The sequence below is a fragment of the Thunnus maccoyii genome, chromosome 17 (genome assembly GCF_910596095.1).
Source record: "Thunnus maccoyii chromosome 17, fThuMac1.1, whole genome shotgun sequence".
NCBI classification, from domain to species: domain Eukaryota; kingdom Metazoa; phylum Chordata; class Actinopteri; order Scombriformes; family Scombridae; genus Thunnus; species Thunnus maccoyii.
The window spans coordinates 23,798,755-23,822,637 of NC_056549.1; the positions used below are offsets into that span (position 1 = coordinate 23,798,755).

General features: G+C 38.4%; 1 protein-coding gene across 4 annotated transcripts in view; it reads left to right on the forward strand.

Annotated features, from left to right (window-relative positions):
* Nucleotides 1-23,883, forward strand: part of map3k5 (mitogen-activated protein kinase kinase kinase 5) — a 72,766-nt gene that overhangs the window by 36,212 nt on the left and 12,671 nt on the right. For all 4 annotated transcript variants that reach the window (XM_042390612.1, XM_042390616.1, XM_042390614.1 and 1 more), the window contains 12 exons: nt 4,058-4,228; nt 6,519-6,631; nt 7,944-8,103; nt 9,046-9,199; nt 9,347-9,454; nt 10,895-10,947; nt 12,445-12,540; nt 15,217-15,298; nt 17,177-17,310; nt 19,726-19,853; nt 20,411-20,547; nt 22,668-22,773. In XM_042390612.1, coding sequence (XP_042246546.1) covers nt 4,058-4,228; nt 6,519-6,631; nt 7,944-8,103; nt 9,046-9,199; nt 9,347-9,454; nt 10,895-10,947; nt 12,445-12,540; nt 15,217-15,298; nt 17,177-17,310; nt 19,726-19,853; nt 20,411-20,547; nt 22,668-22,773 — 1,442 coding nt within the window. The remainder of the gene's footprint in view (nt 1-4,057; nt 4,229-6,518; nt 6,632-7,943; nt 8,104-9,045; nt 9,200-9,346; nt 9,455-10,894; nt 10,948-12,444; nt 12,541-15,216; nt 15,299-17,176; nt 17,311-19,725; nt 19,854-20,410; nt 20,548-22,667; nt 22,774-23,883) is intronic.

Sequence of the window (23,883 nt, forward strand, 5' to 3'; positions counted from 1 at the left end):
GAAATAACTATATTGAAGCTTTAATACAAGTCACTGATATACAACTGACTCAAAAAGCCAGATCTGTCAAATGTCAGTCGTAGGTTGTAATGGACTGTACTATAAAATTATAAGGAAAATCTTTGAATGAATTTTCCACTCCACTCTCAGCCTTAAGAAACGCTAGATGATTGATCTGAAGTGGGTGCCCTGCTTCTAAATCAATCTGCCAGGCTGAAGTGTGTCAACTAATTGGCTTTAAGCCTCGTGTCTGCAGCAGGGCAGCGTCTGGCATGTGAGTGTTGAACGCCGCTCGGGGGGGGCCTGTTGCACCGGGCTGACTCGCTGCAGGTAGTCTGACAGGAGCGAGGGAAGAATCTCCTCCATCCAAACACCCATCAGCACTCTGGAAGAGAAGAAAGAGAGATGCATGAGGAGAGAGCAGATCTCGTCTCCCTGAGCACTCTTTTCTTCCCTCTGGACGGTCTCCATGGTAATAGCTGTCAGCTCATATGTTTTATTTAACCTTCTCACTCTGGAGAGCAGTCACGTTATGTTTATCGGGATTTTTATTTTTTCATGACTATCACACATTGTGCCTGTGTGAGAATAAACGTTGGAGGTTGACACCAGTCATTTCTCCCTGAAGTCTGTGTCATGAAACGTTCAGCAACCTAAGAACAAAGCCTGATCGACATTTCATACTTCAAGAATAAATATTTCCACAGTGTAGTGGTTGTTTTGGGAAGATTTTGAAGCCACTTGCTGCATGAATTTGCATAATGAGGAAACAGATTTTCCTTAAGCTCTTAGGGACCTTCCTTGATATTAATACCTCATGTTTTTTGTGAAGACAAGTATGTTGAAGGAGTTTGTTTAAGGATCTCTCTCCAGTATTTTCTTCTTTAGTTGTTACTTTCAGTATATAACTCATAACTTTTATGTAATCCCTGATCACATTATTTCATAATCACATTAAATTATGCACCTAATATTATGTTCTGTTAGGTATGTGTTTCTTTTCTCAGTGTATAACAAATCAACAAAAAAATAACATGAGGCTGCCCAATTATACAAACAAATATGTGTTAAGGCACCTTTTTAAACCCTTTTAGGAAATTCTCTCAACTTGCTGGTCGCGCCAAGTTGTGTCAGGAGCACGGGTATACCTGATCGCAGGTCTATTTGTGTTTGACTGTTTCATTTCACAAAGCGGAAGCCTGAAATACATCACCACTAGACACAGCGATCAGAACAGGAAATCTAAAAGCTTTCATGAACAGACATTCATGTAACTCAACAGATTAACAGCTGAGGCTACAGTCCGTCTTCCCTGTTTGTTGTTTTTTGAATGGGTTATTCATTGCAGAGCCTCACTTACGTCCTCACAGGTTAGTTACGACGGAAACTTCAGTACCTGAACGAGTACAGTTGGAGGCTCACTGTGCTTAATAAAAGCGGCAATTCTTTTAATGAACTCAGTAACCTCAGTAATTTAAGATGGAGTCCTAATGGCCTCCTCTGTGCCAAGTATCACTGTCCCATAAGGATAGCTGTACAACCGTTCCCGAGCTACACAAACAATCACATACACATCATTAAATGCTCAAACACGTACTCTACATTCAAACACACCCTGCCTGAACCACTCTCTTCATATCACTAACACACACCCACATTAATTATGTTATATGTGTTGTATTTTTGATGTTTTGCTTGCAGCATTTTAATATTTTTGCTTCAAGCTTAGCATCAACACTGACTGTGATTACTTGAGAAACTTGTTATGCCTCGGCGCAGGTGACAGTCGTGACCGGAGACATTATGTTTTCAAGTTGTCCGTTCGTCCCTTTCCCATGAACGTGATATCTCAGGAATGGCTTGAGGGAATTTCTCCAAATTTGGCACAAACGTCCACTTGGACTCAAGGATGAACTGATAAGATTTTGGTGGTCAAAGGTCACTGTGACCTGATAAAACCTATTTTAAGCCATAACTCAAGACTTCATACATTAATTATGACAAAGTTTCACACGAATGTCTAATAGGATAAAATGATGACGTGATGACATTTTATATCCAAAAGGTCAAAGGTCAACTTCACTGTGACATCATAGTGTTCTGCAAAAACACTTTTCTGGCCGTTATTCAACACCATAACTCAGGAACAGAAGGGGAGATTGTGACCGTATTTCACAGTTGGTTGGATGTTCAATTGGTGACACTAATCTTGGGTGAAACTGTGGTGACTGTGCACACCCTTTACATAGGAATTTCATAGAAACTCCTCTAGTTTATGTGTAATTATCCAAAAATAGAAAGTAATCAGAAGGTGTGTTTGCATGGCCAATTATAATTAGTTGAACAGACTGTGAAACACTGCCCTTTAACATGACATTTCAGTTCTTTTGAAAGAGCTGATTGTTTCATTTTCATGAGGCATTTTTACTCTCATTTCTATCTTTGATTCTGATGAATGCTGATGTTCAAGGTTCCTACTAAATGTAACTGATGTAGCCTTTGGGGACTTAAAAGAGGCAGTCATACACTATGCAGACTATATTTTTGTCTTTTTGAGCTCCTCATCATCTATGACAGCAGTAATTCTTGTCTGCTTAACAGATCAGTCTGCAATCCATTTCTGCAATAAAGACATCGGAAGACACTTTGAACTTGTTTTCATTCACATTTTTTTCCCCTGCAGCAGGAAAACCTTACATGACCTTACAGACATTTTGTAGGTTAAACTGGGGTAACAAAACAGTTTTAAGGCTGACTAATTCTAATAAACACACTATAAATGATAAATGATTTACAGACACTCTCTAGCCTAGTGTTACTCGTGTGAGTTTGAGCGAAGGATCATTTGTGTTTGTGTATTCGCCCCACACAGACAGCAAGCGACAGCAGGCACCGACTAGTTCTCACCTGGACAATGGGAGCCAGCACGGTGATGTTACTGAAGCTCAGCCATCATGACAGCTCAGTCCTCCTGCTAACAACAGTCATACCGACACTTATCTATAAACACTGAGATACATTATCAACTCTTCTCAGTTTGTTTTGCTGTGATAAAGTGAATTAACCCGTCATACAAAACTCCCCCCAAAAATCCGTAGATTTCCTGCACTTATAGACCTTAAAGTGGTTTGAACCCAAAATAAACTTAGATTTTGCTGTAATTTAATTGCAATAAACAAATCAATAGGTTGACAAAATAATATCATCTAAAGACATAAATACGGCAGCGACATGTTTATACACACAGATATCTATATACAGTGTAACTTTTTAAAATTATATAAACTCGCCGGCATTTAAGATATTTATTACTGATGACAGCAGCCAAGAGAGGTGTGTGACTCAGGTGAAGATAAATCCATTTTTAATCCCAATAGTTTAAAAAATAAACTCCTCCCACCAGTAAACATACTGGTATTTGCAATGCGAAATTCGCATCATTCGCGTCATTCGTGTCGCCATTTGCATCCATTCACGTCTTTGCATTGACTTTGTATGTGTTCTCGCCGTGTGAAAAATTGGCTTTGGTGTGAACACACCATTAGGCTACAAAGAACCAATAATGCAACACTCTCTTTAGGAGCCAGTGTCAATGACATTCGTGCACTCATTTAAAAAGGATCTCTGATGTTGTAAATGCATAATTACATAATAGTACCATGTTAAATAACAGTAATTTTGATACTTCCCATAATGCAACTCTACAGCGTCTTTTCAGCTCCCTCCAGAGCCACTGAAGACAATATAATTTATGCAACTACTACATACTGAGTAGTCGATTTCTAGTTAATTGACTTTGACCTGTAAAATTAGTTAAGTGCCCCTTTAATATTAAGAGTGTTACGGTCACAAATACCCGGGACAGTTTTCCTCCTGTAAGTAGTAGATGAAAAGAGATATTTACACAAGCATGGATAGATTTCTGCTCAAAGCTATAGAGGGGAAATTCTCACTCAAGTTTAAAATGATCAGCATGCAGTTTAACTCCTTCCTGACTGACTTTGTATGCTGTGTCTGTGTGCTTTTGTCATGTTTTTGTGCATGTGTGTGAGTCTAGGAGGAACCTGCCAGGCGACAGACAGAAGGCTCTGGACATCATGCTGCCCCTGGTGGAGGGCGAGGAGCAGGTGGCCTCGGACATCTACTGCCTGGTGGGACGGATCTATAAGGACATGTTCCTGGAGTCTCACTTTACTGACACACAGAGCAGAGACAGCGGCACACACTGGTGAGAGAGCCGGGCAGGATGTCAGTGTGGGCCTTTCCAGACACTGAGTCACACATAAATATTGTTAGATCAGATGTTTCAGAGGGCAAGATGCATGATAGATGATTTTAAAGTGACTCATTGGATTGCAGCACCGCAGAGTTAAGAGATTACCATGAATGGTGCCATGAATAAAGTCTTCTTAATCATCTTCCTAATCATCCTGAAGTCAAAACCTTTGCTCTTGAGGGCAATTACAAGTCTCATTCAAGGGAACAGGCAGGCCACAAGTCTGCAAATGACAGCTCAGTACATCAGTCATCTCAAATTACACCTTAAAGCAGAAATTTCACAAATGCAATGATTAAAATAATATGGTCTTGGTATGAGATTCTGATGGAAAATGCTAATGGCAGTGTTAAAAGCTTGAATTCATGGCTCATTTATTCCTTGTGTAAGCAATATAGGCTGCAGGTGGGAAGATGAAGAAGTGGTATGGTAATATTCTCAGACCTCTTACTGCCAATCAAGCTTTTGAATTACATTTCAATGTCTAACTACTGCCTCTTTCAAGAAGCTCAATCTTTTTATTCCTAAAGTGGATGACTTTAAATTTGTGCAAAAGCAGCAAGTTGGAAACATTTTTCTTGGAAAATGAACCACTCCTTAATATTACTTTTAATGCAGTTCTTAGAAGGGTTCAGGGCTCTGTTGGGGCCATAACATCTGTTGCAGGACTCCTTGTTCCTTGTGTTGCTGAAGATAGTTCTTTATGACTCTGGCTGTATGTTTTGGGTCGTTGTCATGCTGAACATTTGGAATTATATATATGTGGATGAGTTTACAACATAAAAACAGACACAAAAAATAAAACATTAACGTATTATTCAAGAGCAACAATGCTAAAGTATACACAACTAATATTAATCCTTCCCTTAATGAGTTCTCTGAAAGCACTCAGGAGAGTAACCTGCGCCTGAAGCCGGTCTGCAGAACGTGTTTTATAAGTTCCATATCTCCAGCGGAGAAATGAGCATATATGAAATGGTAACCTATTCATACAGTAAAACCTTTGTAAATAAGTGGCTTCAAATATTAATATGAGTATTACATTGTGATGTGTTTATTTACAGTATAATGATCATTATAGTTTCTCCTTCAGTGGATAGAGTTTAGAGTCCAGTGGTAGCACAATTCAGAAAGATCTGCCATAATTTCTCTTATTTTTTTCAGGGGAGCCACAAAGCAAATACCTGAGCCTCTGTAACTTTAGGTGCTGCATCACTTCCCCTCCCTCAACTACAGTATGAAATTCTAGTTGAAACAGTTGCACCACTGTATTGTAATAGAGCATTTTGAGAAACGATGTAAGGAAAACATAACTTAAAAGCTGATCTACTGTAAGTGACTTTGAAAGAAAATGATCACTGAATATATATAATTTATATAATCATAACAAACTTTATTTATACAGCATTTTGGGAATCTGCTCACAGGATAATTTCGTCATTGTCTCAACATGTTTCCAAGAAAATTTCTTACTAGACAGTGACTTTCCAGAGTTCAGTCCAAATCTAAACTTTGAAGAGACCTTTGAGATGTGATTGAGCTGGACGTTCACAACATGAGTTGAACTGCTGAAAAACCTGTAGGATCTCCGTGACACTGAGTCAGCACAGAGCCAGATGCATATGAGGTGTTTCCAGCACCTCGTGGAATCCAGATCTTGAAACATTAAGGAATTCAGGCTATTCTGAAGGCAGATCAAGTTGACTGTATGTATATAAAGAAAGTTTTAACTCTTAAATCCTCCATCTCCTTATGTATGGCTGTCATGTGAGCACATAAAGGCTAACAGGAGCTGACAGAAGTTGACTAAATAACAGAGCAATAATAATAACACGAGGCTGTTGATTGCCGCCTTCTGGAAATTGCTTTTAAGATCTCATCTTTGTTGATTGAATATGCTGCTTCCATAATCAAGCTCCCATCTGGCTGTTATTTTCAGTTCCATGTCACAACTTGGCAGAGGCTCCTAATAACATTCACACTCCTTCCCTCAGCAGAACAGATTACTCATTAAATAAATGAAATTTCTTGTTTTGCGAAGGTACTCAGAGATGCAGTTTGCCGTTCTGTGGCCCCAACTCAATATGGCTGTAATTGTTTTTTCTAACTTGAAGTGTCTCAGGAAGCTGGCGGAGCCCCATGAATCCATCCGTTTTCTCAAAAGATGCCGGGGATTTGGAGTGACGCGTTTCTTGGAGGAAAAGTGTTTATTAGAGTCTTTTTTTCTTCCTTCTCCTTTCAGGTTTAAAAAGGGGTTTGAGTCAGAGCCAACACTACACTCCGGTATCAACTATGCTGTTCTTCTCCTGGCAGCTGGGCACCAGTTTGATACGTCTTTCGAGCTTCGCAAAGTCGGTGAGTGGACGCTAGATATATGTGCATTTTGACCTGATTATGCTGCTTTTCATTTGAGTCTATTGAGCCTGCTGACTAACCACTGACTCCTCTCTGTCCTCGTTCTGCAGCTGTCTTTTGTGATCAGTTATATTTATCTAGGTCACAATTTGACCAGTTTACAGAAAGAAAGCTTGTATTTTATGACTTGCAACTATACAGGAAATCTACACAGATTAAAGCTGCACTAATCTTTTTTTTTTACAAAGAAAACATGATTATGTATAATTCTGCAGGTGTCACTTGTTGTGACAAACCCACAGGAAATTATCACTTGACTCTGCAGCTTCCCTCAGCACTGCAGAGCATTTTAGTGTCTTTCAGCTCATTGTTTTGGTTGTCACAGCCTGCAGCTTTACCGTTTTGGTTCACTCTATCATCAAACTAATTTTCCAGATGAAGCTGGCGGCATTGCAAAACCTACTGTGCACTACCTGCCCAGCACCAAACAGCAGACAAAGTTAGCTTCTAGCTGGAGAACACAATGGAGCATTTAGCTAAAGAGACAGATGTCTATGCTGGTGGAGACTAAAAACAGAGCTAAAAGCAGAGTGAATATTGTACTTAGATTCATCAGGTGACAGGAAACATAACTACAAATGAATGCTAATGTTGCTGCGTGTCTGCAGGATGTGTAAATAGGCAAAAGTGCACCATATTAATTCCATAAAGTGATATTATGTGAGTATTTACAATTTGTTGTGCTACCCAGAAGTGACTAAAAATGCAGGTTTAATAATTAAAAATCTGGTTATATACACTAATATTTCCTCCTGTTTTGTAACCAAGCATGCAGTTAAGCCTTTGTTCCCAATCTTCTGCTTTTGCCCTGAAATCTGAGGCTCAGAGGAGCTTAGGAATGTGGGAAACAGAGCAGGCAGTTCTGGGAATCAGCTTGCAGTTCCCCAAATTAGCCCCACCCTCCATCCCTCTAGACCCTGCTCACCACCACCCTTATCCCCACCACTCCCACCTGCCTCTCCAAAACGGTTGGTGTCTGCAGCAGAACACGTAGCAGCACCTTCCCTCCGCAAAGGCAAAGATCATTATCACAATTACCTTTCATCTCTTAAAGAATATAGTTGCAAATCATAAAGCTCTGCATGTTTTGGTATATTGACGTAGACTAGAGTATGATAATGCTCTGAACCCTTTTCGCAATGTTGTCTGCCTAAAATCCTGCTGGCAATAGCCCAAAGGGAAATAACGACAATAGAAAAATCTTCCTCCCATTGTGTGAAATTCCTTATCATATTGTCTTGTTGTTTTCCAGGAGTGAAACTGAGCAGCCTGCTGGGTAAAAAAGGCAGCTTGGACAAGCTGCAGAGCTACTGGGATGTGGGTTTCTTCCTGGGCGCCAGCATCTTGGCCTGCGACAACACCAGGGTCATTCAGGCCTCAGAGAAACTCTTCAAACTCAAAGCCCCCATCTGGTGAGAACACAGATAAACTGTTCTCAGATTATCATGCCGAAAAACACATTTAGACCACATCCATCCCCAAATGCGCCTGTATCATTGCGATCTGGAGTGTGCTCTGCTTTCCCTTGAAACCACAGTGGCCATCTGTGGCTATTGTGCAAGCATTTGGTGTATTTTGCATGCAGAACAGAAAATATCACAAGGAACTCACTTTGCTCATTTGAACAGCACCTCTCTCTTTACATGAATTGAATGGATATACTAGTAGTTAAAATGGGTTACAATGGAAATAGCTCTTTAGCTCTTTTTGTCAACAGTAGAAACATCTAGAAACTTACTAAATGTTGAAAGATTTCTACCATGTTTCTACCATTCCTTGACTAAACCAAAACCATAACCTAACCTGCAAATGTGGGGTTACTGGTGTTTATATATTTGTTATGGCAAAGGATGATGGCCCAGGTTAAACATAACAAAAATGATCTTCTAATCCGTGCTACTCTCACGTAACCATTTCATGGTGGAAGAACAAAGTCTTAATTGTCTGCAAGACATAGTTACAGAGTTTATATTCATTCCACAAGATTTTATGAGACTGCGTCAGATCTACGGCATGTGGAGGAGTACAGTAAACTATCTGCAGCTCGTATTTGCAGTGCATGAGACCCTGCTGTTCTTTATTTGTGTTAGTGCTGTGAAAACTCTTTAAGTTTCCATTAATGCCACAAAGACAAATGTTACCCAGCATGGAAACACAATCTTATGGTATTGTTTGTTTTTCTGATCTTTTGTGTTTAAAATAATTTAATACACATGCAAATTATCTACCAGATAATTATCTGCCTTTTTTGGGAAGCCTGACATTAAGTTAAATAGAGATTTGGATGCTGTTTTTCTCAGGGCACAGTGGGTAAATGGGTTGTTTTATTTCTTTGTCTCTCTGGTTGACTTCAGGTATCTGTGCTCTCTGGTGGAGACCATCTTGATCTACCAGCAGTTCAAGAAGCCTGGCATGGACCAGCCGGCCCCCAAACAGGAGCTGGTGGACTTCTGGATGGACTTTCTGGTGGAGGCAACAAAAAAAGATGTGTCCTCCGTGCGATTCCCTGTAAGTGACTCCAGCCGAGTTAACCCCCATACAGATTCAACACAAAGTGTGGGCTTTGCAGAAAAGCATCATGCATGCTCAGCAAACTTTAATTGGCTAAACAAAAGGTAAACAAATTATACAACACAAGTTTCATCTCTTCCCCAGGTGTTGATATTGGAGCCCACTAAAGTGTACCAGCCTTCATATTTGTCCATAAACAAAGACGTGGATGACAACACAGTGTCTATCTGGCATGTTGCTCCTGATGACAAGGTGGGTGTCTGACGCAGTAAAATATGTTGTTCAACAACTTTGACTCCCCGATTCCGCTTTTTCTTTCTTCGTTTGTTCAATTTTCCTCCAAATTTTGTTTTGTACTTTACAGTTGAAATATTCTTCCTCTAGTTATTTTAGTAATAATCATCATAAACCAAATGTGCAATTGTAAAACATCCAAACAATCATTCATGAGTTTCCCACTCAAAAATTCATAGTTTCTCTCTGTTACTTAAAGTTCTCACACTACCTGTCTCAATTTGGATACAGCAGTATGGTTTGATAGAAGATAAGATAACACTTTACTGATCTTCAGTAATACAGCAGCAGAAGAAAATAAACAGACCACGTATAGGAGCTCCATAAAGGATAGAACAAGCAGGAATAAAAATATAAAAATGGGGAAAACTACCCATGCACCCAAGTTAAATTAAATATATATACACATTCAAAGACTGGAGAACATACTGTACAACTAATTGAAATTAGAAGCTATAAGCAGTTTAGTGCATACATGTGCTTAATGTGCAATAATGACTTATATGTGCAAGACTGATTCCCAACAGTTCCTCTTATTGCTTAGCCTTAATAGGCAAAGGATAATAGAATATACAGTAATAAATATAGGAATGGTATGATATAACAAGTGACATTATAACATGTATGTAGTACAGCAACTAAAGTGAAGCAGTAGTTAAAGTGACAAAAGTGAAGTATGTATACATATAAGAAATAATAATAATAGTAAAACGGGATTGTATAATAACTATAGGATATAGAATAATAGAATTCACAGTGATAAATAGGAATGACATATAATATATAAGGTTACTTCAAATATGTATTACAGTAAGTGTATGGCAGTGTCTTTTAAAATCATGTACTGGTACACCTCAGTTTTTACAGGTTAAATACGGCTCTGAATCAGCACTCAGCCTTTATCAGCTGCATGTTACCATAGCAACAATACTGATGCTTTATGTTAGGTAAATGGTTAAACCAAAGATGCTCACTGCGATTGCTAGTTGTAAAATTGTTGATGATTTTCAGTTTTCCTGTTTTATGATCTTTGGTTAGATCCTGTCATGAAGTTCTGTGTCTCTGCATTATTGATTATCTTCTCATACTGTAGTGCATTATTGCTTACTTACACAGCATGTAAAGAGAAGTGGTTTGCTTTCCATGAATTGATCTGAGTGAACCTGCTACATCAGCTTCATATTTTCATTTAGTTTAGTTCATTCATTTCCTCTAGCTAATAAAATAAAAACCACTAATGACTTTTTATTACTGTAATGATCAATCAGCATATTTTAGATGATGTTACCAATGCTCTAATGCTGCTGTCAGTCAGCATGTTATATCCCACAGGGGACGCACTGATGTATCATCTCCCAAAAGCTGTAATGATGTTATTTGTTTTGATCTGTCCTGCAGCAAAAGGGGATTCATGAGTGGAACTTCAGTGCCACGTCTGTACGAGGTGTCAGGTCAGTGGCGGCCGTCTTTACTGACACACTCGTATTACAGCTGAGTGATGTGACAATGACCTCACACCTGTCTCCAGAGGGTGATTGGTTTAAATTTATCAGCGGAGATGGCGGACTGGAAAAAACTCTCTGAAAGTTACCGTTTACCTGACAAATGCACTGAATTATTTCTACCATAAAGAGAAAAAGAAGTCAGTTTTTCACCAGAGTGCAGCCCATTAGACAAGTATCAAGGATTAACATTAAAATTATAAGACATTAAATTATGTCATTTTCATTGATTTAGCATTAATATTGGTAACAAGTGGAAAAAGCAGCACACACATAACTCCAATGATACTCAATGTTTCGGTCTCCTTCAGGATACATTTGCATTTCCTAATATTTTGCCCCCCTCATGTATGTTAATGGTGCGGAAAAAATACACACTTTTCAATATAGTGCACTTCATTACACCACCAGCACCACCCACTATGACCTCAAAAATAAACTTATAGTAGAATTATCACCTTTCTGAAAATGTCAACAAAATCTGAAAATGTATAAGTTTTGTTAAAGAAGAATTTATGGCAATATTGAAATAAAGGAAACATTTAAATATAATATGTAACACATAAAAAACAAGAAGAGATTTGTGGATTTGCTGCTAACTGTAAATGTTTATGTTTAATATTCATATATGTAAAGGACACATGTAACTGCTAAAAGCATTTTATTCAATGCATACAATGTAAAGATGTAAGTAACATCACAGCAGGAAGATTTCAGACATGTACATTACCACCATTTCACCTCTCACAGCTCCTAACTGTGCCAGAGTGCTCCATTAATACCACAGACAGCTTTTATGATGTCTTGCTCTGAGCCTCCTTTTCCACGGCCCTCAGAGGAATTCAGTGTCAGCTCAGAGAAGTGGAGGGCTGTACTCACATGTTGCTAGGGAACGACTCATTCTGTGTGCCCACTCAGCCTGCAGACAGACAGCGGGACACAATAGCAGCGCTGCAAGCAACAATACGACCACACATACAGGCGCTTGGCTATCTGGCTTGGCTCCAGCTCTGGCCTTGGCACACTAGTTAAGAATTGGATGAGCATCCCGGTGGATGAAAGTTTACATTTAGTTGTTGAATTGAAGCTTCTCAACCTTTTGTGCTAAAATTAAAACTCATTTCATTTGACAGTTTTCAAAACTTCTTTTTTCTTTACAAATCGCAGGTTTTCTGCTTTTCTCCTGGACATCACTGCTGCAGCTCGTACTCATACTCATACTACATAATGTATATATCAGGAAGATGTATTGTTGTTGGCATGTTCTGCTAGGGTTTATGTTTTGATGGAGTGGCCGTGCATATGCAGTGACAAGCAGTCTTTTATTTCAAAGCAGAGATGTGATGGCTGATGTCATGAGTCCAGTGAAAGGCTTCATTCATTCTGTGAGTCACGTCTGCTCTCATGGGATTACTGTGTGACTAACTGTGGACCGTCTCTCCTCAGCATCTCCAAGTTTGACGAGCGCAGTGCCTTCCTCTACGTCCTTCACAATGCAGAGGACTTCCAGATCTACTTCTGTACAGAGATGCACTGTAAAAGGTCTGTTCTCAATCTCTCTGTGTTGGTTTGACATCATTAAGCTGAAGTGCTTTGTTAAAATCAGTTAGTTAATAATAATTGCGTTTACACCATAAATCTTCTCTTGATGTGATAAGAATTGCTTAACACCTTCTCCCCATTACTTTGAATTATATATCATTGGGTTTTATGAGCCGGTGAAACTGTCACCATTTCACAATTTTAACTATAGCACTCTGAAAAAGGAGATTTGAATATAATGCTGGAAATCTTCTGTGGTTATTGTTATAATAATTATTTTATATATTGCATAATAAAAAATAAATAAAATAAGTTATAATTGTTAATGGATAAACTAAACAGCTGTGCTTTGAGCTAAATGCTAATGTAACCATGCTAACATGCTCACAAATACAAAACTAACATCGTGAAGTTTAGAAAGTTATGTTTATCTTTTTTACCGTCTTAGTTTAGCGTGCTAGCATGCTAACATTTGCTGATTAGCACTAAACAGAAAGTACTGCTGAGGCTGATGGGAATGTGATTAGTTTTGCAGGTGTTTGGTCATAAACCAAAGTATTGAAATAGATGGGAAGTGAGAGGGTCACCAGAGTGATAAAGATTCATCCTGAGAGGGACATTAAATGTGTGGACCAAAAGTTCATGACAGTTCATCCAATACTTGTGAAGATGTTTTAGTAAAAACTATAAATGTGGCTAATGTGGCTAAAACAGCTACTTTACTAATTGAGTTATCAAATCCAATAATGTAATAATGATCACATTAACAGGGAAAAATGGGTTATGTACTGGATTTTTACACACACTACCTACAAATTACCTCTTTTTCCAGAAGACCTAGAAAACCTTATTAAAGGTTGTTGTTCTGTTCGGTCACATAAGTGGGAAGTTAAATTAAGACCTCCAGTTGTGTTACTGTAAGTCAAATGTTACGGTAACACTTTATTAATGGTTAACAATCATTTACTAAGGCATTATTGATCAGTTATAAGCTGTTAATAAGAACAACTTTTTGTTGACAGGTTGTGAAAACTCTCATCTCTGGATCAAAATTCATTTATTAAAAACTTATTAAGCATTTATTAATGGATCACCAAACATTTGCAACTCCATTCTTACCAAATAGAAAGGATAAACACAAGCCAAAGAGATTTTTCACAATTTATAATTGATAAACGATTAGTAATTTAAATAGTAAGTAGTTATTTATGATATTTAATAGACCAAACAACTAATCAATTAATCGAGAAAACAATCAACAGATTAATCTATAATGAAAATAATCGTTAGTTGCAGCCCCAGTTGTGTTTCTTAAAACCTGCCCTCATTGGAACATCAGTTTGATAATTACTGTGATCGTAAAACCTTTATGTCGACCTACAAAGACTATAAACTGTTTCCTGTCCAAGTGAGTTTATCTCTTCTGTAGTTGCACCCCTCCCTAGTTCAGGCACTCATGTTGGCTCAGTAGTCAGGTGGGAAATTTCGCAGCTCCCTGTCGCCACAAACACACCTTGTTCAATTTCGACACCGTTGTGTTCCTCGCTGGCTGCTCAGTGAAGCGCTGAGTGTTCAGACTTGTGAGTCTCACATCAGAGGCTCCCGAGCACTTGCAGTTCTATTATCTGGAGGGTGAGAGTCAGTGAGTCATGCCTGCTGTTGTCATGCCTGCTCTCCTTATGATACAGAGAAAAGCAGCGACAGTGGGATGTGGTGAGAAGGAAGGAAGGAAGAAATAGACAAAAAGGGGTCGAGGAAGAGGAAGAGATCCAGTCTGATATAGCTTGTGCATATGCGTGATCGGCATGTGCACATGCACAAGCACACGTGTATCGCGGAGCACCTGCAGGCGTGCCATGTGTGACAGCATGACGAGGCAACGTGCTAATTCACAGCTTGTGTGCGGAGAGGGTGGTAGAGGTCATTATTTGTATGTTTATGTGTGGGAGGTGTGCATGTAAACATACTGCAACCCCTCCTAGATAAGACCAGCAGCCAAATACTGTCACTCAGTCACAATATGTACTAAATGGCTCTCAAGCTACATGAGCAGCTTCTGTACTTTAAATGGATCTATGTGATTCACTCTGGATAAAAAATGTAAGGCTGATACTCGAGCCATGATTATTTTTTGCAATATTTTAGAGAGATATTTTAAAGACAGGGAGATATTTATACTGCAGTTGTCAGGACTCTAGGACTGGTTCCATTAAAATATCATAGCAATGTGTTTGTGTTTTAGCTTGATTTGAAATGTCGGCACAGTAAACACTTTACTACTGTGAAGTTGCTTTAGCTAAAAAATAATGAAGATTTTGTTCTCTATGTGATTGATAACACAACTCAAGTTTCAAAAATGTGCTAATAGATTGGAAATGAATGAAGAAAGTCAATGGATCCTTTGCACAATAGACAAAGTACATCCAAATTTGTTAAACTTAAATTTGCAAAATGTTTAGTTGTAATGTAAAACATAATGTAGGAGGATTTTTTAGCTGTAAATTACCTACAACATACAAAACAACTGGTATGGTCCCTTTTTTAAATGTTTTCAATATCAAGTTTAAGCTTATTAATTTTATTTATTTTATAAAAACACACTTTTATGTACCTATACTCAGCTACATGACTTCAAAGTCATCTGTAATTTGGACTGACCGGGCTTCTCTTTGGCAGATTCTGTGACCTGGTCAACAGCATAACAGAGGAGGCCTGGAAAGGTCCAGAGGAGGGAGACTGTGACACCGACGGCTTAGAGGTGAGTCAGCTGGAGACTGGATTCTCACTCTCTGATTGGCCCAGAAAGGCTTTTTAGACTTATAAACATAAGTTATATTTACATATTGTAGAGTTTTGTTTGAAGCTTTAAATTGATCTAAAATTCCATCTTCATGTTCAGTCACGGGTTCAACCTGCACCAGAGCTAGTGGTGCATTTCCACCACCAACCAACAACCAATCTCAACAACAACCCAAATATCTGAACTCAGGCCCACAGTTCCACTACTTTTATGCCCATATATTTTATTTAATAAAGCTTTTTTAAACGCAGTAAAGCCTCATATACATGTATAAATAATACCATATTCCCTTAAGATACAGGGCATTTTTTGAATCGCTTTACATGGTAAAAATGACATTTCCTGCATCTATAAACACTTTCTCAACTGGATTTTCCTCTAGCACAGATTTGGCTAAATCCATAACTTTTCCTGCCAAGAAAATATTTACTATTTGTTTGTTTTTGTACATTGTATTGTTACATCCTGTTGTGCTTCTGCCGTGCATTTTTCTTTTGAAATGTCACAGGAAATATGATGCAATGTAGGGGTTTCCATCAAAAGGACTTGAAATGATGCGTCTACCAGAAAACCATCTTTTAACAGACAAGTGCCAGCTAACTATTTTTCATGCTTCTGTTAAACGACAAAAGGCAAAAAAATATAACATATTCAACTGCAATGACATCATTATGTCGATGCATTGTATTCACTTTTTTTTGCAGAATGTCTCCCTCAGGCTCATATGAACTTGTTTGATCACTTTTTCCATCTTGTTTTCCTACTCTAGTTCATCACATTTTGCATTATAATGACTTGGACTGAAACTCAGCTGCAAACACACAGAAATAAACAGTAACCTGCTGGGATAAGACCTGGATTTTTGGTTGTGTGCTTTGTAAAGCTTTGACAGTACAGAACAGACACCTGCTGCTGCATTCACCTGTCTCTCCAGCAGAGCGTCGGGAAAACACAAGCTAATTGCCCGTAATGCTGCCACACCCTCTTTGACTCAGCCGCATGGCAAAGATCAAATGTCTAACAGGTTTCTCTCAGAGCTCGTTTAATAACTGTATTTGTCCAACACAAGCCTAAATTCACGGTCTGTTTGTCTCCAGCCTCAAATGTGCCTTTACAACATAATCTGTCCTAAAACCTAAGTCTGTTTCCTGTAAACACTAATCACTTGTTTCAGACAGAAAAGTTAATTAATTAGGTCTCTCTCTCCAAGAGGAATCGATGTGACAGGTTTAAAGTAATCTGATAACAAAGAACAGACCATCCACTGAAGTTAATTAACAAAAGAGGAATGAGATTATTGATTGTCTGGCAGGGAAAAAAGGCACTAATTTGTTAGATTTGTCCAACACAAATATGCCAGAAAAGTAGAGGGAAAGTGTTTGAATCCTTACAAAGAATGGTGAAAAATGATACGATCCAGTTTAAAGAAAAGCAGGAAGTAGATGCATTAACTTACGATTTGCAGGTTGAAGATTATTCTGAAATGTTTGAAGGCTAAGGAACAATAATGCCATGCTTTCTTTAGTGTTTACATTGTAATTAATTGATAATGTGCAGATTTATTCAGGTTGAGAAATACTTATATACTGTAGCTGGATTTCAGTAACATAATAAGACCAAAACGATCTTTTAATTGAATAAAAATGCAGCAACTCAGATAACTTAATGACTTAAAGGCATATGCCACAATTTTAATATTGCGCTTTCATAATGATCAGAGACTTGCTACAGAGAGATTTTTAAAAAGAACGGTCAAAATCGAAGCAGCAGAAGCCGAGATCCCAATCATACCTTTATAACCATCCCTGTATCATTTTACTGCCTTTGTCTCCACAGTACGACTATGAGTACGATGAGCACGGAGAGAAGGTGGTTCTGGGAAAAGGCACATTTGGAGTGGTGTACGCGGGCCGAGACCTCAGCAACCAGGTCCGCCTGGCCATCAAAGAGATTCCTGAGAGAGACAGCAGGTGAGACAAAGACGCACAGGAGAAACATTTTTGTGAGGATTTTTACCTTATTTGTTCAGTCATGTGATGATACTTACAAGTGTAAGTATCAATGTCTTTTTTCTGTATTGTTCACCTCGCTATCAAACAATGTCATGTTTTCAGTCTATATTATTAATTTCTCAAAGAACTTCTGTGCAAAGTCAAGAGGTTGTGATATGTAGCAACAAGCTAACAAAGTTTTTGGACAACAACGGAGGTTTACGGCACAGAGGAATAAGATATATCAGGCTTTGGATACAGGATGAGTTCATTGTTGGTTTGGCTCTGCATGAGATTTGATGACAATAAGAAAAATGTAGAAAATCACCAGTCAAATCCTCACACACCCTTTTCCACTTAAACACTTACACTGATGTCACTGGTGACGTTTGGCTCACGTTTTTTTAAGTCTGTGAGGGAGCAGTGCTTCGGGCTTGAGGGTGGATATTGGAACTGGGTCATTGATCGCTGACAAATTCTCTTGAAAACTATTGGCCAGATTTCATGCAACTATCTGTGAATGAATCCTAATACTTTCAGTGACACATCGTCTTTTCCTCTTTCATCATACCCAAATGTTGTATTTGCACAGAAAACATTTCATAATGTAATTGGCAGGCTGCCATAACACACATTCATGCTCAGAAGTGGATAACCTCTTTTGATGGGAAACTGCTCTCAAGACAAATTTTACACTTTTATGATTAAATTACAGCCTGAATGTTAACAGGTGTCTCAGCTGTTAATGCCTCCTCCTGTTCAGCTCTGTTATTTATCATCATTAAGAAAAGTGCGGCTTTCCTCCAACCGAGAGCGTGAAGCACAGATCAGCAGTGTCCCTGGTGGTTTCTGGCTTTCACTGGGCTGGTATCCACTCGAGTGACTGGTTAGTGGAGAGCCGTGAAGGCAGACTTCCTCCCACCCTTTCCACCTCATATTCCCACCACTGTCTCTGCATAGTTCCACTTACTCATCTCATACTGCAAGACTCTCACAGACTAGATGATTCCACTGCCACACTTTTTTCCACTCATCACATCAGCAAGTCAGCAGAGTGCTCGGCTGCAAAGAGAGTTGAGAATTTTGGTAAATAATTCAGGAGTGGATTGAAATCTTAAGAGAGAGAGAGAGAGAGAGAGAGGGAGAGAGGGAGAGAGGGAGAGAGAGAGAGAGAGGGAGAGGGAGAGAGAGAGAGAGAGAGAGAGAGAGAGAGAGGATGTGATTCATACAGGGAGCTGAATTGCTGGCAGGCATTCTTTCACTGTTCAAGGGTAACTGTTGTTCTGGTAGATTCAGTTTCAGTGTTTTCCTCGTTTAGTCTTTTGTTTTTGGGGTTTATTCTTTAGGTTTTTGGTTCACAGTCTGGTGTTTGTACCCAACCTACATGTACATCCATGTCACCATAAAGAAAAGGCACAGTTACAGTTTCTTCAGTCATTTCTCAGGTTATTATAGTTTAAGATTTATTTTATTTAGTTAGTTTTTGATCTAGGTTAGAGCTGAAATGATGAGTTGATCAGTCACTAGACAGAAAATCAATTATTTTGATAACCAATGAATCATTTAAATAATTTCTTAACAATTAATCACTGTTCTCGCCTCCCAAATGTGAATAATTTCTGGTTTTCTTCATCCTTGATGATGGTGAACTGAATATCTTTAGGTTTTGGACAGTTGGTCGCACAAAATAAGACAATTAAAAATGCTACCTTGGGTTTGGGGACTTGTGTTTTGCTGACATTTTTTAGACCAAACAATTAAAATCCAGAAAATAATGGGTAGATGAATTGATAATGAAAATAATCATTAGTTGCAGCTATAATCTAGATTTCTGTTTGAATGTTAGTGCAGCTTTAATATCATTTTCTGTGTAATGTAGTAGTTGGTAGACTACTAAGTTAATGCTTACTTTTTTTAGTTTACTTCTAATAATTATGTAGTTTGATGTAAATGCAATAGGTAATGTCATGTTCTAATGTCTAACATTCTGCAAGTGTCTACTCCAAATGTGAAATCAAGAAATCTACAATATCTACAGTTTTTAGTACATTCTCCAATAAAATTGGGATCTCTTATCTTTGACAAATTAATCATTTTAACAAACTTAACAGGAAACTTTAATTCCAAGCCTTCAGAAACTCACAAAAGGGAGATAAAGAACCACAAAGAATTGTATGTATAGAGATGATAAAAAGAGAAAACTGTATATTGTCTGTTATTTAGTATTTACTAAGTTCTTTAGTGGTTCACCTCCTTCAGTGTTGTGTACTTTAACTTTATCCATACACAGTTTGAAACCAGTTTTGTTGGACTGAAAGCATCTCATTGTCACGTGTTCCTGTCTGCTGTAGACTAGAACAGTGTTTTCATGTCTTGTTTTTGTTTTCATGGCAGGTACTCTCAGCCCCTCCACGAGGAGATCGCCCTCCACAAGCACCTGAAGCACAAGAACATCGTCCAGTACCTCGGCTCCATCAGCGAGAACGGCTTCATCAAGATCTTCATGGAGCAGGTGCCTGGAGGTGAGACACCTGACGTCACGGTCTGACTGTTAGGAGGATGAAATGATTGGATAGTTTTTATTGCACAAACTCATCAAGTAGTTTTTATTAGTTATTTTTTTGTGTTTTTCTAAATACATCAATTTAAAATCTTGCCATAGCTCAGTTTTAGAAAGTTTTTAGTGAAGATTTTGTTTTCTAAAATTAATACATCTGAATTCTGGAAATATCTGTAATGCAGAATATACTGTGACATACTGTAGATGTTGTTGTGTTGTACGTCTTTTACAAGAATAATTAAAAGTTAGTCTACAAAAATAAACACTCTTCTTCCATGTCAGTGAACAGTCTTGGCTCTTTATAGTTCCAAAACCATAAAATCAGTCCAAGCACAATAAAACCAATATTTACTCTTAATATTTTGTCAAAGTCTTCACTAAAACCTTCTCTGCAGCAGTAGTGAGGTAGAAGAGCACTGCATACTGACTCTGAATTGCAGACTAATCAGAACTGTGCTGCTAATCTCAGGTCAGACTGAGTGTATTGATTGTTGTTGCACTTTGTCCCGTTGTGTCCAGGGAGTCTGTCTGCACTGCTGAGGTCCAAGTGGGGACCCCTGAAAAACAACGAGCCCACCATCGGCTTCTACACACGGCAGATCCTGGAGGGACTCAAATACCTGCATGATAATCAGATAGCACACCGAGACATCAAGGTAACTGAACAAAGGTTATTGCACAATTAAAGTTCTTCTTATCATCTTCCTGCCATCATTATCTTTTTGCAGGCTAACTTTCATAAAGTTATAGGGTTCTTGTCATTATCATTGATTACCACAATACTGTAGTGATCCACCTTCAAGATTGTTCATGAAAATGTTAGCACTGACTGTAGAGTTGTCTAGAAGGTCTTTCCTAGAAAAAAATCTCTGGTGCACAGGAGATAACGCATTTAACATTTGCATTTTGTTGAAGAAATGGGTCGTTAGCATGAACAGTGAGAGCTACTATGGGTGAACATAGAAGTAAGAATGCACCACTTACAGAAACTCAAGGTACATTAACATGAAAATCCAGGAGAAAAGATGACAGAAGATTGACAGGTGATCTCTAGTAGGTGCACTGCAAGAACTAAAGAGAAGAAGATTGCACTTCCACTATGACAGCTACGAGAGGTTTATGAGGCAAAGGGATTACAAGTAAACACTATCTGCTTTCATTTGAAGGACAGGTTCAATAGTTTTTCAAGTCTGTCTTTAGACAACAGTCAAGTGTCCATATGAGCACTGAAAGAGGTTTTCCTCACTGTAATCATTCCTCCTGTTCATACTGGCTATTAAAAGATCTCCTTCAAATGTGCTTTCAGTGTAAGTGATGGAGGCCAAAATCCACAGTGTGTCCATGCAGTCATTTTGTGCAAAAATGCATTTAAATTCAATTCAATTCAACACTTTATTTGTCCCTCAGGGGCAATTTGCAGAGGCACATAGCGTAGCACAGTCAGCATGCAACACAATACAGGAAAATTTGAAAAAACGTAAAATGCAAAAATAAGCTGTACACATTATGATAATAATGATAATGTGTGAGAATAATATATGTGCAATAAAAATACAAAGCAGTATAATGCAGCATAATGCTGTACACATAATGATGATAATGAATGAGAATGAATATTTAATCTGAAGCTTATATGAGGCTTCAGCAGTCTGAGTTAGTCATATGAGGTGCATATCTGACACATTTACAGTCTTTTTAGCATCAAATTCCCTCTTTGTGTTTCCCTGTTGAGCTGCAGTGGAAGTATAGTAACAAAAAGAGGAACTTTGGCACTAAAAAGACTGTAATGTTGAAAGATATCTACTTGATTTGACTCATTTGGACAACTTAAGTTTTATATTAGCTTCAGATAAACTTTTAAATACATCTTTGCACAGAAGGAGGACTGTGGATTTTGGCCATCATGAAGGGATCTTCTAATGATCAGTATGAACAGGAGGAATGATTACAGCAAGAAAAATATATTTCAGTGTTCATTTGGGCTCCTGACTGTTGTTTTAAGACATTCTTGAAAAATTGTGAACCCAATACGTACAGAAACAGGAAACATGTACATGATTAAATAAAATACAAGAAAATGCAACAGTGAAAGAAAAAATGCTCTCGAAGATATTAATGAGTTTGCAGACACAAAAACCACAAACACAGTCATACACAGACACACACAGTAAAGAATCTCAAGTCTGGAACATTTTTTAGATTCTTTGGAAACAAGATGAAGTTTCAGGATAAAATTATTGACGGTTTGAGTTGAATCTGCTTCAGTGTTTGCTCACTGAAAACTCCTTCCTTGTGACTCTGCATGCACAGTAAATTTGATTTGGTGCAAATGCCTTTCGAGAGCATCCCAGCTGCTCACAACATTTCAGCATTTTCTTTACAGCTCTTTGGCTACAACAGTAATCCTAACTTCCCCTTTTTTTCTTAAATAAAAGGCTCTATTTGTTATCTCAGTTGTGACAAACCAACAGTGATAAGACTCCCATCACAGAGAGTCATTAGGGTCAGCAGCCTTTTACTCATGTGTCCACAACACACCTCTGCCTTCTGCTTGATTTCACAAGGCGGTCATATAAGCGTCATTAGCAGCACAGAAATGTTAATCACCTTGTTTTGGCGGGAAGCCGTCGTCCTCCCACACGGTGTGTTGTAACCTGCTGTTTGTTGTTTTCAAAGATCTACAGGCACCTCATGTTATCTCAGCGCCATCATTGCCTTGGAATTTTCGCAAGTCAAATGGGTGTAGCTTAATAACAGATGTCTTTTCAATCTGCAGGGAGATAATGTTCTCATCAACACCTACAGTGGCGTCCTGAAGATATCAGATTTTGGCACATCTAAGAGGTTGGCCGGGATCAACCCCTGCACTGAGACTTTCACAGGTACACACTGGTTGATTTACTCCCATCTACGTGTTTGCACGAACCCCTCAAAGAATGTCTGAGATGTGTGTTAAGTTCCTGAAAACCCACAAAACATGCTTTTTTTATGAAAGAACAAGAAACTGAGCAGTGAGGTAACCCCATACAGATAACTGTAAACTTTGGCGGTCACCGTTTCAGAGCAGTAATTCAGTCTCAGCTCTTTGACCAGTAAGTGATATTACTGAGAATAGCTGACTGTTACTATTCAGAGACACTGGGTTTGGCATGAATCTGCAGCCACATCAGGTTAGTGTCCGTGTGAAGTCCCCCACCACAGCGGCCAGTTACAGCTCAGTTTGACCTCTTGGATTAGACGATCTGGCAGCCGATTGGAGCAAACAGGGACTTACCCTGAATGGTGGAGCTCTTTCAGGAAACTGGGCTACTCCTTTTTATAGCCCAGGTCTGCTATAAATGTGTCACTGCCTGTTTTTAGCTCAATTCACAGGCTTTTAAAAGCAGCAAATACGCAGCAGGCTATTATTAGAACAAAAGAGTCCTTTCAGTGAGGAGCTGAAAATATTACTTTGGACTGAGCTGAGATTAACTAACAACATGCTGTTGCTCACACAAGGCCATAAGCCCGATCAAAGCTTTTGTAACCTGACTGGTTATTTGAAAAACTGTGTCATCACCTCAGGACAGAGGTAATGAATAATTAGAATAATTAGGCTTAATGCAAGTTATTTTGGGCATTTAGCCGAGGTTCTTTTATATGCTGTTGCAACTATTTTGATAAATGATTCATCATTTTGAGTCATTTTTTCAGAAAACAATTCCAGATTCTCAAATGTGAATATTTTCTGGTTTCTTTAGTCCTCTATGATAATAAACTGAATATCTTTGGGTTGCTGATGGTTGGTCAAAACAAAACAAGACATTTGTGGACGTCACCTTGGGCTTTGGGAAACAGTAATCAACATTTTTCACCGTTTTCTGACATTTTATAAACCAAACAACTAATCAATTAATCAAGAATATAAACGACATACCGAAAAAAATCATCAGGTTCAAGGTCACATGATATTTGTCACTTTGAAAATATATTCAAGTACAGTTAAATATTAT